Below are 20,400 nucleotides of genomic sequence, written 5' to 3'. Positions count from 1 at the left end.
CATAATCGACCAAGGTGATCACACCCCATCAGCAAACGATACCAAGGGCATATCTTGCTTAGAGGCACTAATTTAACGCCAACAAATGACACTTGGCGAAAGTCATACATTGTTCGTAGGCACTTCACATGAGAGGGGGCATGCAACCCATCCAGGTACATACACATGCACTGCATGCAAATCACATTATACTCTCTTCTAGCTCTCACACTCTCTCTAAGAAATCCATTAATTGTTCTTCCTAACTTAAGTATCGGAGATATTTCTCATTGGGACCCTTGGCAAGTCTCTAGCTAGCCTTTTGTTGCTCACTCTTAAGAGCATCTCCAACTACATAATAGGTAAATAACTCATAATAGTTAATTTTGACTATTATTAGTCATTTTTCGTCTCCAATAGAATAGGCAAAATATAATTTTTTCTTCTAGTGTGAATAGTAAATAGGTAGAAGAGCCTATTCACTATTCACATACACTACAAACAGTTTTTTATTATTTTCTCTCTCTTCCTTTTCTTCTTTCACACTCTCTTCCATACAAAATAATATTTAAAGAAAATAAAGAGTAGAATAGATAATGTGTTGGAGAGAGTATAAAAAAAAATAGTAATTAAAGTAGAGATTTGTACTTTTTCAATACCTATTTTGGCTATTATTACTGGAGATGCTCTTACAAACACCTATTGTTCAAGGTTGACCATGTGATCAACCGCATCATCACATCCCAAATCTATTTATGCTTATATGATTTGTAGCAAGGTTTTCTTATATAATTCAAATTAGGAGAGACTTCACTTAACCCCTAATTAATATTTCAATTTTCGGTTCTACAAGCCTTATTTAAAAAGAAAGAGAACATAATTAAAGACCTTTGTTGTTTCCATTGCCCAAAATCGTTGTGTCCAATTAATCAATTTAATTTTCTAGAGTTAATTAACGAACTTAAGTTGAACTTTTCACCTTTGTCCAGCCAAACACAAAAATATAAGACATTTCTATTAGCCTTCGGGTCAAATATTTCGTTTTCTCATTTAAAAAAAAAAAAAAAAAAAAAAAAAAAAAAAAAAAAAAAAAACCAACTATTTTTCTATCATCTACAAATTGTTTTTGTCATATATGTACCATGTCTCCATATATAATATTGTCGATCAACAATCGTGTTCCATCTGGATGAAGGATATATATAATATATGTCATCTCCATTTTACGATCAAGATTTTATTTTATTACATTTAATAGTATGCATGCATGGTGTCACATCATTTAAAAATTTTAAATGATGTGACAACATACTCAGTACGTAGCAACATATACATTATTAGATTCGTAAAATCTAATTAATTTAGACAATAAAATGAATCATTTCTAATTCACTTGAAATGATGAGAATCCTATTCTGTTAAGCCATATTAGCTATTATCACATTAAATTATGTGCAATTCCTTTAGTTGTTTTTAAGGGTTGAGTGGGTACTACCGAAAGTTTATTAGAGGCCGCGGGTATGGGCAGATTTTTGCCCAACAGCAACAATAGCATGTGTTTAAGCTACATGGATTACCTTCCACAATTGTCAATGATCATGACACAGTGTTTACTAGCTCTTTTCGGAAAGATCTTTTCAAATTACAAAGTTTGTGTTAGCTATGTCTTCGATCTGCCTAGCTACCACTTGGCCCCAAGAAATGATCGACAAGTTTTTGCTGTTAGTACTTTTATTGGTGCACCATTAATGCATGGTATCCTTCTGTGAGACAGTGAGATCACCATATTCAGAATGTAGTGAACCTGATGAACCTCTTAGGCTCTTAGCTTGTTCAGTTGTACGTTCTGACCTGAAAATCTTAATGGAATACAGTTTATCGAAAGCGATTGGGCAATTTAATTTGTACACAAAGAAGAAGTTTGTCTATATATAGATTACAATCACTCGTAAATACTCGATGTTTCTCATATAGACCACAGTCGATCTGCATGACCAATCTTTATCAATACGAGACTTGAAAGATGACCAGATGGGAATAATTGAATGTCAGCTGTAGAGTTTCATATAATATAAAATATAGAAAAGAGAAGAGCGCGCGCGGAAGCGGTGAAAAAATAACGTACACGAAAGAAAAAGAGAGAAGAGCGGAAGTGGAGAGAGAAAGAAACTAACATTGACCCTCAAGACTACATTAAATGTATTACAATACTCTCTATTTATAGCTAAAGAAACTAAGAGCGGTGAACAAGTAAACTTAGATTAAGTAAAAAATATAATAAACTTATAAAAAAAACCCTTAATATAGAGATTACAAAAATCGTAATCAAATCTAAATGAAAAATAGTAAAATCGGGTACGTCTCATAGGAGGTCAATAATTTCGACCTCCCTCTACCCTCTAGAGTCATACTCAACAAAAGAAAATGCTAGCTAGAGTATCATTTTTACGGCTGGTCATGGTTCCTATTTTAGTCTTTTAACTCTATATTTGTCAAATAGGATCGAATATATAGCAATAAATTAAACATATATATATATATATGGGTAAACTCTCCTATAGTGATAAACGAAAACTTAGTCCCTGTTTTTCTTTTTGAATTTCAGGACATTGAAAAGTTGCATGCAATCAAATTAAGTTGGTTGGATGTGGCAACGTACGTATTCAAATTGAATTTTGACAATTGTATTATTCAAACTGGGGCAGACAAAATGGTTGGACAAAGGCAGGCTTGGATTTCTGGAGCTAGCTAGGATTATAGGGGCTTTTATCTTTGAAGGAACCAACCCTTGAAAAGAAGCTGCTCAACCATGTGCTCACTGGAAGCCACTGTACCAAATAGGACACAGATGATCAAGTAGGATATATATATTGATAGTAGGTTTGGTGGTCACAATAAGCTAAATTGGCCGGGGTTGACCAAAACAAGACCCTCTAATTAAGGTTCATGGGTATGAATATAGCTTCCAAAATTTGGAGGACCCTTAAATGACATGATTGGGAAATTTTTTTTATTTATTTTTAAAAAAGAATGAATTAGTAGTTTAGGTAAAGTTGAATGTAGTAAACAAAAGAAGGCGGCCACAAGCTTATCATTTGAGAAGGACTTATATCATTTTCAAATCCCAATCACATGCTGCTCTCATGGCTATGACCCCTCCCTATTTAAATCTCTCCATCCCTCTTTCCCCCTCCACACATAACTTCAAACAAATTACATTTTATTCCCCTTCTCCACTCCTCTTTGTCGCATCTCTATAGCTTTCCACATAGATCAAACTATTTCCTTCATTTGGTAAACAGAGTCTCTTGTCTTCTTTTCTATTACTACTTAGCCTAGCTAGCTATACCATTAACTTTCACCAACCATCGATCTCTCCGATCCCAAAACCCACATAAATTACATATATAGTACTGCATGATGCCGAGCACTTGTCTCATTAATATGCTACCAATGGTTCAGGCTTCTGATCACGGCGACTTTGTTTCCCGTCGATGCATATGGGTGAACGGACCGGTCATAGTCGGGGCCGGCCCATCAGGTTTAGCCGTTGGTGCTTGCCTTAAAGAACAAGGCGTGCCGTTCATTATCCTCGAACGAGCCAACTGCATTGCCTCTCTATGGCAAAACCGCACGTATGATCGCCTCAAGCTTCATCTCCCCAAGCAATTTTGTCAACTACCCAACTTTCCATTCCCGGAGGAGTTCCCGGAATATCCCACAAAATATCAGTTTATCGACTACCTGGAATCCTACGCGGAACACTTCGACATAAGCCCATGTTTCAATGAGACAGTGCAGTCAGCTAAGTATGACGAAACTTTTGGTTTGTGGAGGGTCCAAACCACTAGAGAAAGCAGTTCAAACCCTGGCGATCAAGTTGAGTACATTTGCCGGTGGCTCGTGGTGGCCACCGGTGAGAATGCAGAGAAAGTGGTGCCGGAGTTTGAAGGCTTGGAAGAGTTTGGTGGCGACGTCATGCATGCTTGTGACTACAAATCCGGCGAGAGTTATAGTGGGAAGCGTGTATTAGTTGTTGGTTGTGGGAATTCAGGCATGGAAGTCTCCCTTGATCTTTGCAACTACAATGCAGAACCATCAATGGTTGCTCGAGGCCCGGTAAGTAAAAGAAACCAGTAATTCTAAATACTCTAACTCTCATCTCACTATTAATTTATTGAATTAATATGGTAGTACTCGTCGGTCGTTAAATTTCTTTTTGCTTTTTAATAAAGGCTGATGTAAGCACTAAGCCCAATGGGATGGGAAATGGAGCATGTAGTATTACTCGAAAAGAAATTTCATTAAGATTTATGATATTTAATAATTAATTGTTATATGATTACCGTACAATAAAATGATGATGTAATAGTAAAAATTAGTCATTGTTTTTTCTTTTTTTACAAGTTCAACTTGTTGATCCAAATGTATTTGATTTTTACTGTCACATCGTCTCAATTACATGACTGTCGTATAGCAGTATATATACAAAATAGCATTAATCTTCCATTAAATATGGTTATTCTACAACCACTCCTATTTTCTTTTGTTCAGATCGATTATAATTGGGTTAATTTTATTTTGGCCCACAGGTTCATATCTTGCCAAGGGAAGTTCTTGGAAAATCAACTTTTGAAGTAGCATTTTTCTTAATGAAATGGCTGCCACTTTGGCTTGTCGATAAGATATTGCTGATTCTTGCGCGGTTGAGTCTCGGAAATGTTGAAAAATATGGTCTGAGAAGGCCGTCGATGGGTCCTTTACAGCTCAAGAACACCACAGGAAAGACTCCTGTGCTGGACATTGGCGCGTTGCAGAAAATTAGATCTGGTGAGATAAAGGTTGTCGGTGGAATCAAAAGGTTCTACCCCGGCAGAGTTGAACTTCCTAATGGAGAGCATTTGAAGATTGATTCTGTTATTCTGGCGACTGGGTATCGCAGCAATGTTCCTTCCTGGCTAAAGGTAAGGGAATTGAACACTAAATAGTTCCCATATTAGTCTCTATTGGATTTGTTTGGTGGCTTCATTGTCTAACTTATGAGCAGAATCTAATGTTGTTGGGAATGTTTGTATTGGACAGGAAAATGAGTTCTTTTCCAAAGATGGGATTCCAAAAAACCCATTTCCAAATGGGTGGAAAGGCAAGGCTGGGCTGTATGCAGTTGGGTTCACAAGGAAAGGCCTGTCTGGTGCATCTTTGGATGCCATTAGTGTAGCACATGACATTGCCAAGAGCTGGAAAGAAGAAACAAAGCAGAAAAAGAGATCTATTAATATTAATGGGACTCTCCATAGGAGATGCATTTCACATTTCTGAAGTCCTGGACTTATTACTAAAATAAGACTGATTTTTGGGCAGTTCTGTACGTCTCTTTTTGGTTTGGAAAGCGATCTGTTTGCGTAGAAAATAATTTAGAACACAAGAGGAAGGAAGATATAGCACAGAAATTTCAGCCCTTTCCTAAGCAAATCCCAAAATGTGAAAATAATTGGGTTTCTTTTTTGTAAAAAGGAAAATGAGGCGCATTGTTTTTCAGATTCTAAAGATATTTGTTTCACATTTTAATAGTCCGATTCAAATGGGAAATCCCTCTCTCAGTCCACGCAGTCATTAATTCATCTGACAATGTTTTTCAGAACATGTTTTTTACTTTCTTTTTTTTTTCGTGATGCGATATAAAAGTTAAATAAAAGTTAAAGTAGTTTATAATCTTTTCCCATAAAAGTAAAAATATTATTTCTTTACAAAATAATAATTTTTTACTTACCTTCGTATTTTTTACAAAATTTTAACACAATTTTAAATAAAAAACAAAAAAAAAAAGAGTTAAGAAAAATGTTTTATGTTAAAATAATGTATATGAAAGCTAAAGAGTTACCCAATAAATTGAATGGAACTACAACATTCTCAATGTTTAGATGTGAAATAGGTAAGTTGCTCCAAGTAATTTTTTGTGATTTTTTTTTTAGACTTTCCCTATATTCAAAGAAATGTGAGAGGTTATAAGAAAACTGCTGCATACTACCTGCTTGTGCTTTTTAGGGGTTCAAAATATACCAGCATTTGTTTTCATTGAAGAAGTTCAAATCTCCAATTTGCCAAATCCAATAATTATTTTAACACAGCATTTGAAAACAGCTTCATTTGTTGAACATGAGAGTCATATGGGAAATTGTGAATTCGGTGTTCCAAGAACACAACTTGATATAAAAAGAACAAATTTTTGTGAAGATACGCAGCAGAGAGATGACTTGTATTTGAAGGAAAGTGTTCGACTGTCATGCTATCATATAACCAAATCCCTCTCTCCCATCCAAACATATATAATGACAGGAAATAGTTTTACGTAATTTATTTCCTTTGCCAATCAGATTTGGCAGGAAATAGTTTTCCAATGTTCTACTAAAATGAACAGAGACTTTTGTCCTCTTACAGAAAAGAAATTTAGAAGTGAAAGACAACCCACATGAGAACCCATTCCTCTCATTCAAACATGCAGAAAAGCTCTAACTTGATGGTCCATATAAAATTTGTTCACAGCCACAAACTCATATAAAAAAATTGAAGAAAATGAGGCAAAAAGTTAATGGAGTCGGTCTCAGTCCTACATAGGGGCATTCTATTCTGCGGCTCTCTTTCTTCAATGTGTCTTGAATCTGAAGCAAAGAAGCAAAGATTGACTGATTGAATTTTGTACGACGTCGTCCAGTCTGCAACATGAATTCTACAACTGTACCTTTGTAATTGTCAATGCTCACTCAAGTAGTGCTGAAATTCTCATAAAATCCTGCACTGTTACCAAGAGAAGGAAACACATGGGGTGGCCGCCACCCACATCTTTTCCTTGCAACTCACCAAAACCCCATTCCTAGCTTCATTCATTCCTCTACCGCTCACTATTCACTAACACTAAGGTTGGAATGTTACCTTATATACAACTTTTTTTTTTTTTTTTTTAATATTCAAAGAGGGGAAGGGGGAAATGGGAGATTACTAGAAAATTAAAAAAAAAAACAAATAAGACTATTCTAACATAAAGGAGCTAGGAATTGGTCAAATAAATAACCTGACCCATTTGGAGAATTGAGACCACCATAAAAGACGGTAAGCGTGAATGAACACACTCAAATATGTATGTATATATATCCATAGCGATATCCTTGATGATGCTGATTAGATTTGTTTGAGAAAGTCATGTAAGCATGTGTTAAACCCCATGCTTAATGTGTTGGTTGATCCTAACTGTATAAATTAGGAATAACTTCACTTAACCCCGAATGTTTAAGCACTTTTGTAATCATACTCTTAAACTTTAATAAATGTCAATGTCGTGTTACCGTCTTTTAAAAATTTGCAAAGTCACTCCTATTATTAGAGTTTAATGTTAAATCAGACAGTATGCAGGTAAAATGTCCCTTATACCCTTGTAACACTAATAAAAATATAAAATTGCCCTTCATTAAAAACTTAGAGACTAAAAAATAAAAACCAAAAGAAAAAAAGAAAAGAAAAGAAGAAAGAATAGAAAAGCTATACGTGACTGGCCTGGGTCTAGTGACCCACGGCATGGGTATTTAAAAAACACAAAAAAGACAAAAACAAAAATAAAAACTAAACTAAACAAAACTAAAGAACAAAAAAAAAACCGAGTATTTTTTAAAATTTTGACATTATCTGTTAAATCTATTTCCATGGCTGATTGCATCTTAACGAAGATATGACATTGCAAACTTTCAAAGCATGGCGACTTGGCATTGACACTTTCGAAAGTTTTAATAATACAATTACAAAAGCGTATAAAAACAGGGGTAAGTAAAGCTTCCCCCTTCTTTTTATCCTGATAATCACCTGTTTCTGCCCTTTAGGTGAACTTTCTAATATGGGAAAATGATGGGTTTGTGAACAAGCTAATTTCAGACACAAAATCTTTCAGCTGGTTATTGTCACAGACAAACGCAATTTGCGAGGACAAGAAGCATTGATCATCAATCTACATTAGGTTACCAAGAGAACATTGCCAAAAATTCATGATCATACATGGCATTAGTCCCTTCTTTACAGAAAGGAAAAAAGATGATTTCACATGCATGAAGCACCCTGATTTCACCACCTTCACCGTCCAATACATTCACTTGTTGGACAACATCTGTTTGATTTCACCGTTCTTGTTGTACATTCCCACGATCTTCTTTGCGTAAGAAGGCATGTGCCTATCAGCTCTGCATGTACTCAAAACTTCAAACATAATATATGACACAGTATGCCCTACTAAAAGCTCATTGTTCATTATAATTTACCTTTCTTTTCCCCATGCGCGGTTTACGTGCAAATAGTTCCGGATGGTATGGTAATCAAGTGAGTAACGTGCAAATTCCAGGCCCTTGGGGCCAATCTGAACCAAAAGAACCAAGTAAGAATAGAGACTTTTATATAGATACTTTTCTTGCCTAATGAACCACAAAGAAAAATACTTCACCAAGTTTAGGATAAAAGCTATCAAATTTCCAATAAACTTTGGCGCTGGCTTAGAAGGACCTCTCCCTGAGAAAAACAAGAGAGAAATTAGCTCAATAAAATATTAGTAAGTGGCACATTTCACTCAGGAACTTAATCAGCTCCATTCTTTATGTACAGAGAGAAAAGGAAAAGCTTATTTGAGAACATTCAGAATGTTGCAGACATTTGATTTCCTTTGTGTAGTTTTTATCCAAAAGGTGGGAAAAAAAAAAAAAAAACCCATTAACATAATACACCCCACAAGGCATTAACATTATGCTGAATTGGGCCCCAGAGTTGAGTTTAAACGTGATTCCTAGAAAGAGAGTGGGACAGTTTCTAGATAAATGAAATGTGCATTTGTTCGGAACAGAATCCAATATTATTTTCATTCTAGCACTAAGTTCATCCCTGCACCTCCAAACATGTGTAACTTGCTCAGTTAGGGAGCTTATACCTCTGAGGTTCAAGTGCTACAGATACCAATAAAAGAAATAACAAAGATATGCAACACATACCTAACTTAGCATTATCATCTGCCTTAACAGTCTCCGTAACAAATGATCGCCGGTCACCCTGAAGTAGTCTCTTCATGTTAGTAAAATTATCTATTCTACAATGTATTTAAAGTCAACCAGAAAGAGCAAAGCAAAGGGTTTTACACTACTAATTGTAGGAGTAATTTCCAGAAGGTTTTCCACCAGACTGAGCATTTCCCTTCCACGTTCATTTCTAACATTTGAATTTTACACAGATATAGAACTTAGTTTGTCATAGAAATAATGATATAGTAGAATTATCATGAATTAGAAGTTGTACTAGAACAAAATGATGAAAAAAAAGAATGCACATATGCACGTGGGCAAGCGTACACACACAGAGATGGAGACAGAGATAGAAGAGGAGAGAATCAAAGCAATGATATTACCTTACTGTAACATACTGTGGATGCTGTGTCATGCTGATTTCAGAATATTTTGGCACACCCATGTAGCCAACCACCAGATCCTGTAGTTGGAAAGACTACATTATAGTACCAATGAATTACAACAGTTCTTTTTTGTGGCTTCTTTGCAGGACAAAAGTTCAGATCCAAGGTTGATTGTAAGTACATGCACGTAACCATGACTCTCGAGACAGGCCGGCAAATCTAATTAATTATCACAAGGTTATAAGGCATCTAAAGAATGTTGCTGTGTTAGTAGAGGGCGGAAAAGTAAGAGTTCACATCATTATACATTCAACAGAACGGAGGGGAAGGTATTTACAGATGTGGAATTGTGTAAAACACAAATAGAACAATAAAGGGTAGGAAGACCTTATTGTGTTGAATTCATTATCATTGGAATTTGGCGTGCACAACCATGAACAATGATTTGCTTTTTACGTGTAGAAGAGCATCTAAACTATGCTTGCATCATCCAACACTGTCCAATTGGTCTCACACTATCACCAACATCCATTTGGACCATTTATTTTATTGTTCACGCAAGCAAGGTTTTCAGAATTCTCCTAAATAAAATTTGAGATCTATTTATGATTTCAAACACCATAATTTGATTAAGACTTTGGCAAAAAAATGGATACTGAACTAGGCATGATAGGACTCGAAACACCAACAATACACCCCAGATGCCATAGTAATAGACCATTGTCTTTATTGAAGCCGGTAAAATGTCTAAAAACCTCTCACATTGCTCTAATCTAACAAAGAGCAAGTTAGACAAATATGAAGCAAAATAGGAGATGGCTAAATTCTAAACTTTATGGACCACTTTGTTAGTATAAGTAACAAATAAGACACAAGAATCGTCACAGGCATTCTAAAGTTACAAGAGATAATGCATCTTGAGACAGAATACTTGTTAAGAAGAGTAACAAAACTCACCGCTAAGGCATTGGTGTAGTCAAAACAACTGCAGACACAACAACATTTGACTCGTAAGAACAATCTTTAATGGTCAAATAAACATGTATTTGATTAGTAAACATAACTGTGATAATTGTAAGCTGTCAAATACATCTTAGAAATACAAAATTTATTGGCTGAACCAATTTCTGGGGAGTCCACAAGATTAACAATTCCAACACCTGGTGTACCAGAAGTTTAAGGCAATAATATTCTTGCCTGGGAAAATTTATGCGTATGCAAGCATCCAAGTTTACTACGGGCACTACCTAGATATGTGTTATGTCGGTGATTGTCCACCATCATTGTTTTTGTTCATTATTCCATTTATCTTTTTATCATAAGAAAATGGTGTAAATAACTAAATTTTCCATTAGGAATTGCAGGGTAGGCTTGTCTTGAGTAGACATTCATCATGAATCAGTTAAATAATTGATATTGCCTGGATGCTACTTAACACTTTCTAATTCAATTCAACCTTCACAAAAATAACGATGAAAAAATTTATATATGCATTTCCAAACAAATGATTTCCATGGGTCTCCGGATATTTACTTATCTTTTGCATTGAACTCTGCCTAATACTTTCAAGGAATTCTAAATAAAACAGAAACAAAGAATAGGAATTTACCTATAGCATGAGGGAGCAATAACATCAACCAAATCATTTGCTGGTAGAGAGAAATAAGGAACCTGCTTTAGTTAAAATTTAAAACTGGGTGAAGCAGCATGGTTGTGATACTTCAGGCCAAATGGGAAATAGAGGGACTGTTTTACCTCTTCAATATGACCGTCCAAATGCTTCAAATGAACCTATTAAAGTACAAGAAAAAGCGTCGGGAATACAGCAGTCAATGATAACTCAATAAGAAATACCCAAATTGGTGAAATATTACCAATACGGGAGATTAAATAATCAGTAACTTCAATACTAATATTTTTAAATAGTAACAATATCTCGCTTGAGACATAAGCAACATCAAGTGCTTATCAAACAGAAAATATCTCCTACTTAAATTTGTAACAGTCTCTTTAAATGGAAAAATTACCATTGAATTAAACTATCAGAATAATTACAAACTAAAATAATCACATAGTAATAAACCCGCGTACGGTCAACAATTAATAGCAAGAATATGTTAAAAGATTTTGAGGCTTCCCTTGAAGCCTAAAGAAACTGCCTCAAGGAACTACCTTGAGACAAATAACCCAAAGTGCTCACACCTATTAGGCCTTTGCCTCACACTCTGAGTCTCTCCTAGTGAGTGAAGTATGTAATAAGCCCGCGAACAGTAAAAAATTAATAGCAAGAATATGTCAAAAGCTTTTGAGGCATACACCTTGGGGCTTGCCTTGAAGCCTAAAGAAACTGCCTCAAGGTACTAACTTGAGACAAATATCCCAAAGCTCACACCTATTAGGCCTTTGCCTCACACTCTGAGTCTCTCCTAGTGAGCGAAGTATGCGCCCCTCTGGTAACTAAGTGATTCTTGATTATATCTTCAATTCAGAAAGGATTCTTCTCCTCAAAAAAAAAAAAAAAAAAAAAAAAAAATCAGAAAGGATTCTCAGCACAAACCTTGTAGTCTTGCATAAACTCGTAATGGAGAACTGTTTCTGGTTCACTACTTGCGGCCTTTAGAAACTTATCCAGTCCTTCTCGAGTTCCATTATCAACTGTTGGATAAAACTTTTAGTACTAATCCAAATTATGTTCAAGTACTTCCAATTACTCACACAACATAATATTATAAACTACAATTCATGCATAAAATATTATTTCTTATGTCACCCACATAAACCAGTTGGTGTAAGGAGGGATGTGGAATTCTAAGGAATGGTAGAATCCAAGTGTGAAACTACTTACCAAAAAAAAGTGAAATGTGCTCCACCACCTAGTTTCAAGGTACAAGAGAATAATATTTTGACTATTCTACCACACAAATTTGACCCAAAAAAAAAAAAAAAAAAAGACTATCAGAGTGTTCTCATGTATGAACTTTGAAATTAGCTGAACCGCATATAACATGATATCATATCCATTGCAATATCTACATTATTAGTGGGGCCAAGAGTACCAGTATTTCAAATCTATGGCTAGATAAAAAATAGCAAACTGAATATAAAGCTTTTAATTACCACAATTAGTGCCTAATACATAGAGCTTGTCCAAATTCAAGTGGTGCTCCACAGATCTTAGCGCTGCAGTTTAAGAAATTACTCTGCATTACAATGGTACAAGTCACAACAGAGAAAATAACTGAAAATAGAAATTTCCAGATCATTGTATAAGCCATACCTTGCACTTGGCAACCCACACCGCAGAAAAGAAGACGCTTCACACTTGCAGCCTGTTATAAGTAGAAAATGAATACTCATGTCAATATATTTTTGAAGCAATATACAAATTAGATTTATAAGAGCTGCCATCTAGATAATAAGCTAATCATAAACAAGTCAGACGCGTGCACATGCACACACACAAATAAAAGGTAACTTCAATATTCTCAAAAAGGAATTAATTAAGCCAATATCCACCCTCTAACCAACACGTACACAAGAATAAAAAGGAACATCAGTCTTGCCAAAAGGGAATGAAATAAGTCAATTTTTACAAATGAAAGTCTAAACTACACTAAAATGACTATCTAAATTAAGCAGAAGCAAGTCCTCACATGAAATGAAAGCCCAATCACCCTCTTAGAGCATTACTAGCAGCTTCTCTACATGGGTTCCCTTCCCTACATTTTAGGGAAAATTTTAAAAAAGTCATAAAAACCACATCACAGCAGCTTCCCTTCCCTTTTCCATTCCCTAAGAAGTGCATTGGGAAGAACTGTTCATCTCCCTCTCTATTGTTTAATAATAAAAAATAGGCCTCTCTCCTCTCTCCTCTCTGCGCATTTCTTCCTCTCTCTCTCTGCCGTCACTGCTCATCTCTCTCATCGCCATCTCTCATCTCTACTCCTCATTTCCTTGTGCATCTCTCCATTTCTATCTCCTCTCTGCGCACGGCATCACTGCTCCTCTGTCTCTCCGATCGCCTCTGGCGCTCTACAACACGCATCCGGCATCCACCACCCCCACCTTCGATCTCCACTGCCACCTGAAACCCCAATCCAAGATCGAAATTCCCTCACAGGCACGACCCCTCACTGACGGCTCCAGAACCCGCCGGTGCACGAATCAACGGTGCAACCATCACGTGTTCGAGTTCACGGCCGAATCAAACGAGAAATCAAGGTTTTTGATCTAGACTGAGATTTGATCTTCGGGCAATCGGACGGGAAGTGACAAACCGACGGTGATAGAGATAGAGTTAAAACCAGGTGCTGATGGTGGTGGGGAAAAAAAAGAACCGAAGTGCTTGAAGAAGTTGAAGAGTGGGATTTTTCGTCGATTCCATGGGTGTGGACTCTGCATCTTGTGCGAGAAGACAACAAGAGAGAAGAAAAAAAAAAGAATAAATAAAAATTAAAAAATAATATTTAATTGATATAGGGAAAAGTAAAAGGAAGCTGCTGTGAGAATTTTTTTGATTGGGAAGCAAAAAGTGCTTTTGTTCCCTATACATAGGGAAAATAGTTGGGAAGGGAAGGGAAGCTGCTAGGAATGCTCTTAGTACCCCTATATATGGTAGTAAAACAGTAGATTTTTTTAATTTTTTTTTTTTAAAAAAAAAAAAAACCACAGTCAGCATGATCTTAAGCCTTGTCAAAACAAAAGTTCATGAGAACTCCTGCCTTATTCCAAGCTTAACACTCATCATCATGCTTGTTTCCAAAAGGAATGTATGATAGAGGCAAAAATGTCATGTTCATCAAATCTTAGAAAACTAGAAGTTTCTGATGAACTGTTTGGCAACCGAGTGGAATAATTATTCCACTCGGGTTTTAGAAAAAACCCACCCACCCGCATAAAACCCGGATTTTGACCCGGATTTGACCCGAATTTTGAGAAAATTTAATGCTGTTTTTCAGATTAATGGTGGGACCCACGCGCAGGAAAAGTTGACTAAAAAAGCGCGTGGGTCCCACATTTAAATAATAAAATATCAATAATTTAAATTAAAAAAAAAAAAAAAAGAAATTAAAAAAAAAACAGAGGGGTGGCTGCCGGCTGGCAGCCACCCCCCTTGGGGGAGGCCGCGCGGCCACCCCCGACCCTTGGGGAAGGCCGCGCGGCCTCCCCCGAGTACAAGGGGTGGCCGCGCGCCCCGACCCTTGGGGGAGGCCGCGCGGCCTCCCTCGAGTACTGGGGGTGGCCGCGCGGCCACCCCCGACCCTTGGGGGAGGCCGCGCGGCCTCCCTCGAGTACTGGGGGTGGCCGCGCGGCCACCCCCGACCCTTGGGGAAGGCCGCGCGGCCTCCCCCGAGTACTGGGGGTGGCCGCGCGGCCACCCCCGACCCTTGGGGAAGGCCGCGCGGCCTCCCCCGAGTACTGGGGGTGGCCGCGCGGCCACCCCCGACCCTTGGGGGTGGCCGCGCGGCCTCCCCCGACCACTGGGGGTGGCCCAGCCACCCCCAAAAGGGTGGCTGCCAACCGGCAGCCACCCCTTCCTTCATTTTTTTTTTTTTTTTTTTTTAATTTTTAATTTTGATTTCAATTATTTTTTTAAAAAAATATTATTTATTTTTTTAAATTAAATAATCAATATATAATAAATTATTATTATTTAAATTATTATTTCACACAACTTTTCAAAATACCAATCATTATACACAACTTTTTAAACTTCCAATCATTTCTTACTATTAAAATATAATATTTTTCAATCTCAAAATTCAACACCCAAACACAATTCTTTACCTCGATATTTGTAAATAGAATTAGAATTCAATTCTAATTCTAAAAATTCAATACCCAAACGCACCATCAGATTTTCAATCAGATCTCTCATGTGCTTATGTATATTGACATAAATGATCATAATATCTCATTTTCTAAATCACATTCAACTAGTTGCCTAAGCAATTTATGAATCACATGCTTGCATAGCACCGCAATTTGAGAGACAAGTAAGGAAATTAGAATTTAGCCTTGCAGATTGGTATTCACCAACTCCTTCCTCATGGATAGTCCTAGCCATCTAAGAGAGAATAGGAGTTCCAAATCTCCAAGAGCCAGAGGCACAGAGATTTTATCTATAAAGGCCAGGGCTGTTAGCTCTAGCTGCCTAATGATTGAAGAAGTGCCATCTCAATGCACATGTTATCTGATCTTATAAGAGAAGCTCCTTGAAGCCATCTAAAAGAGCAAGATCTTCAACTTCAACTGCATCTCTATATCCAACTGGATGGAAGAGAACGTGAACTGGTTTCCTGCTATGTTCTTTTAAAATGCCACCTGTTTAATTTTGCCTTCTTTTGATTCCTGTCTTTTCCCAAACAAGTCAATACAGAGTGCACCTAAGCATGTCAACAAAAATTGTCCAGTCATAGTCAAGATTTGCTTTTTTAGATTTAAAACCTTTCCTTCCGCAGAAAGATCTAATGCAATGTGCTCTTAACAAAGATGCAGCAGAAACCAAGCATAGGGAATCAAAAGCACCACGAAATAGTAAAAGAGGCATTTCTATGTCACTAATTAAAGAAAATACCAGGCACCTCAATAAGGGCAAGAGTATTCAGATTAGGAGATAATGTTGGCTTAACACCTTTAGCAGCTAGAACTTCATCCGGTGTCCTATTGCAAACCAAAACAAAATATAAGCATTACATTATGGATGAAAAGATAAGTAAACAAGCAAAATAAAAGCTCTCAATTGAATTTATTCAGTGACTGAGAGTATCTTAGATCAAGTATAAGTAAAAAGAAGTAGATGCAGACCTTGCTAGGACAGGCCTAGGCATGAATCTGTCGTCTGGATCACTGTGATTAACAAAATAACATGACCACAGAAGTTCATAAAAAAAAAATACATATTAAAAAAGGGCATTGACAATCAATAAAAAGTTACATTAATTCTACCATATATCATATTAAATTTGTGGCACTACCTCTGTACACAAACAACAGCTTCTACCATGCCTGATTTAAGCATTTCAATTGCAATAGTTGTTACTATCCCTGTCCATTGAGCTCCTACAATTATAGAAAGTTAAACAAAAATTTAAGTTTAAACCATAAACTATTTGGCTCCAAAATTTCCACTGAATTTACCTCAAACCGAAATGGAACTTATAGATAATAGTTTTATTTGCAGATATGTTGGTCTCAATAATTTCAACCAAAAAAAGAAAGCAAAGAAAGGGCAAACCTATACCTCAGTCTATGGAAGCATTAAAGTGGATCCAGAACATTAAAGATATTTGACATAAAAATCCATATCTTTTTGAACAATTGATGGCATTATGTTTATAGGGTGAATTACAAAAACCTCCAATGAGGTTACAGAAACCAACACTAGTCACCCTTGACACTATACTAAATTAGTCCGACCACTCGTAAACTTTTACCATCTAACACACCTCCCCTCCATCTTTTCAAGTCGCAGAAAGATGACAGTAAGCACCTCATAAGCAAAGGTTGAAAATGATGTTAATAGTGTCAACATAAAAGCTAGTTAATGATGCTGATATTAGTTTGATAGCATCAGATTGCAAAGAGACAAAATATGTATGATGTATCATTTGGATACTTCGAAAAGATTAAGTGCAAAACTTACAGAATGGCTACTGTTATTCCAAGAACTAAAAGTGCAGTTCCCTAAAAATTCATAATTTAATACTATTCAAATAAAAATGAGGAAAGAAAGAAAGAACGAAAAAAAAAAGGGCTTAATTTTAGAGAAGATTTGAATGAAATATGTTGGGTGGTCAAAGAAACCGGAATAAATAGATAAAATAAACATATGGTTCCAGTCGTTCCACATGAAAGATAAAAAACCATAAAGTCAACACAATTTTCATCCCTGCTAGCTGATCTCATTAGAGCACTACATATCTTTCACCAACTACTTGAATTATAGACAGATACCCTATTTTTTATCAGATGGTTGTCACTAGACACCACCAATGGAGAAAGGTGGCAAAAGAAATGCTGCCTTTTCAAATTAAAAGATAGGAAAGAAATAATTCTCCAAGTGCAATGGATACCAATTATTGTATAATATAAATTACAATAACAGATTAATTCAAACCCCAAACGAGCTAGTGTACACCAGTTGTCATAACCATTACACTTGAAGTCTCAAGCAAGCTATTAGACCATCAAGAAAAACCCAATATAAGACGGACAAAAGAATTGTAGGGAATCAGAAAAAAACTTACCTTTTACAGGCTCTACTTTACGAGCATATAACAGCTCCTCATAGACCCCAAAGTAAGTTTCATCTAAGGAACTTGATTTCCTCCCTCTACCATGAACTATGGGTTCCAAGGCCTGAATGGGGGAAAACAGATCAATACAGGGAATAAGTGAAAAGAAAAAATGGATAAATATTCCTATATACATCTACATCCACACATATATGGCATTTATTTGATTAGCAGGTATGCAGTATTTATTACATCTAAAGCAAGCGTATAAAGCAACAACTCGATTTCAATAGAATTAACCGACAAGACTATTCTACTAAGTATCAAGATTGTCGCAGAGCAAGTGAAGATGGTGCTTTAGGCGCATGAGATCAAAATAGTACCAAAATGATAATCAAAGAAGAAATAAGTAACAGGCATATGGCTGCGTCATAATAGGCATAGCATCAGCCTAAAATCATAACCCGTTTAGTAATTATTGTGTCTAAAGTGAAGGTCCTTAAAGCCAAAAATAGTCCGAGAATTCCAGGGGCACGCAGCTACTTAATACTTATTACCATTCCTTGGTGGTGCCGCAAAATGACAGAAAGAGAGAAGATATAAAAAGAAGTAAGAAACTTACTTCAATTTTAGACATTCCATCTCCCAAGAAAGCGCATGCATTCTTCACATGCGCAATGTAATACGTATCACACAACCCGCAACGACTGCACAAAAATTAATCAAAGCAAAGTTTCTCATATATATAATCTTTAAGATAAAAATATACTCATGAAAAAAAAAAAGGGTAGTGGAGGGAAGAAAAGGAAAGAAAGAAAAAAGTTTGCAAGGAGGGTGGGGGGGTTGAACCTGCAATGATCTTTGGCCGGGTAGGTGCCTCCTGGAGGAATGGGTTTGGAGCGGTTCCTCCAGTCCTCTCTGAGCTTCACTGATTTTGAAGACTTTGAGTTCCCATCTGTTCCGCAAAAGAAACATGTAGTTATGCGATAAAATCCGATATAGCACCCACGCTTAGGAACATACACACGCACAGAGCAGAGAGAGAGAGATGCTTTTGGGTACCTTTAGAGGGAGAGGAAGATGAAGAAACAATGGAGGCTGACAGAGGAAGCGAAGAGAGGTTGGAAACGAAGGAAGACATAGTTGCGGGGAGAGAGAGCTGGAACTACCGAGAGTGAGAGTGGCTCTGCACCACACGCTATATGGGATTTGGTCGGATCAAGAAATTCTACACTACATGCGTCATTCTCCCAGTAAATTAGATACACCAACTACGACGTCGTTGGGTCTTTTCTTGCCTTTTTAATCGAGCCAGTCAGGCAGTCAGAGCTACAAACGACGGTCGTATTCTTCTCGTAGTAAAAAGACGATCATATTGGTATCTCGTTAAACAGATGTTATTCAACTAAAACGACCCATCGTGAATCTTTGTACATAATTTTTTTTTTTAAGTACGAATTTCATTCAACAAGATGGGTTACAAACATAAAAGCAGAGGGGTAGGCTCCCCAACAATAAACCCAAATCTAAAAAAGTAATGCCAAAAGTAGAGGTAACATGGTAACCAATGAGGGAATGGTGAATTTTCAGTTCTAGAAGAACTAAAAAGGTTACGGCCCTATCTACCTTGAACAAAGCCAAAACTTGGTCCGCATAAAGCGGATTAGAGACCAAATCAGTGGTGAATAGGGGCATGACCCATGCAGAGGCCTTCAACCCGGTCCAAAACAACCTCTTTAAGAGGGATGGGTGGGCACTGATCTGGATATGAAAGAGAATTGGCACCACAAATATCAGAACAAAATATCCAATGAATGGGTCTCCAACAGAGACCAGAACCCAAGAAAAAAAATTACAGAAAAGAAAAAACAAAAAGCATAAATGAATCAAAAAGCATCGCAGGTGGAAAATAACAGGGGGAGTCAGCACGCACGACGTCCAGATCTGGCGCGTGGGTTGCATGCTCCGGCGTGAGAGTGCCGGGCGACGAAGCGGCTGACGGTGGGTTGAAGGAGAAAGAGCTGGGAATCCGATGGTATGCAACGTATGGTGGAGAGACCTCCTGAAGTTGATAGATTTAAGTTGAAAAACATCATATCTAAAAACTTCAAGATACCGGTGGATCCACAGTCATGAGCGGGAGGAGGCAAACCAGACTGATCTGGATGTGGGAAATCTGCCCACGATGCTATAACCCAAACCACATAACAAAAACAAAAAAGCACCCATAACAGTGTGGGAAATCAACAGAAAAACTACACAAAAGCAAGAAAAAACCACAACACAGTGGATCGGCAAGGATGGGAGCCGTCTGTGATGGCGCGTGTAGTCCACGCGCCAACACAGGAAGGCCTCTCCATGGACAAGAGCAGTAAAGTCGACCAGTAACCACCAACAGCGGAAGTGGATGAAGGCGGAGAGGGGAAGCAGGGCTAGCACGCGCCGGCAGACGTGGAACCGTTGCTGGCACGTGCAAGCCACGCTAAAGTGAGGAGTGGTCCGGAGGCGGAGCGGATGGTGTCGGCGTGACCGGAGGACGACGGTGGTCTCGGTGGGGAGGAGCATGTAGGCCGTGATCGGGTGGAGAATAGTAGATCTAAGTGTAACGACTTCGACCTTTAAACTACACAAAACTCGGCCATGAACACGATGGGTAGCACGGTAGATATTGAAGGAGATCTAGGAGATCTGTGTTGAGAGACAGAGAACAAAAGATAAGGCTGGGGCAAGCTCCAACATGTTAAAGGCTGGAGC

General features: G+C 37.4%; 2 protein-coding genes across 2 annotated transcripts; one reads left to right on the top strand and one right to left on the bottom strand.

The window, feature by feature from the left end:
• Window positions 1-3,423: 3,423 nt before the first annotated feature.
• On the top strand, window positions 3,424-5,469 carry LOC133872937 (probable indole-3-pyruvate monooxygenase YUCCA7). Its single transcript, XM_062310610.1, has 3 exons — window positions 3,424-4,098; window positions 4,572-4,943; window positions 5,062-5,469. Exons 1-3 carry the CDS (start codon window positions 3,424-3,426, stop codon window positions 5,296-5,298), a joined length of 1,284 nt encoding a protein of 427 aa, XP_062166594.1. The 3' UTR covers window positions 5,299-5,469.
• A 2,310-nt stretch (window positions 5,470-7,779) lies between these two features.
• LOC133872930 (7-hydroxymethyl chlorophyll a reductase, chloroplastic) lies at window positions 7,780-18,866 on the bottom strand. The gene is made up of 19 exons (XM_062310598.1): window positions 18,709-18,866; window positions 18,496-18,601; window positions 18,269-18,353; window positions 17,659-17,770; window positions 16,387-16,471; window positions 16,217-16,258; window positions 15,994-16,072; window positions 12,687-12,738; window positions 12,527-12,589; window positions 11,967-12,064; window positions 11,165-11,200; window positions 11,019-11,080; window positions 10,367-10,394; window positions 9,407-9,486; window positions 9,141-9,210; window positions 8,997-9,054; window positions 8,459-8,523; window positions 8,280-8,374; window positions 7,780-8,201 (listed from the first exon to the last, which is right to left on the bottom strand). The coding sequence occupies exons 1-19, from the start codon at window positions 18,785-18,787 to the stop codon at window positions 8,111-8,113; spliced, it is 1,386 nt and encodes a 461-aa protein (XP_062166582.1). The 5' UTR covers window positions 18,788-18,866; the 3' UTR covers window positions 7,780-8,110.
• Window positions 18,867-20,400: the final 1,534 nt, after the last annotated feature.

This window comes from Alnus glutinosa, chromosome 1 (assembly GCF_958979055.1).
Source record: "Alnus glutinosa chromosome 1, dhAlnGlut1.1, whole genome shotgun sequence".
Taxonomy (NCBI): Eukaryota; Viridiplantae; Streptophyta; class Magnoliopsida; order Fagales; family Betulaceae; genus Alnus; species Alnus glutinosa.
Note: the sequence above shows the minus strand (reverse complement) of the source record. Positions and strands in the feature narration are given on the sequence as shown.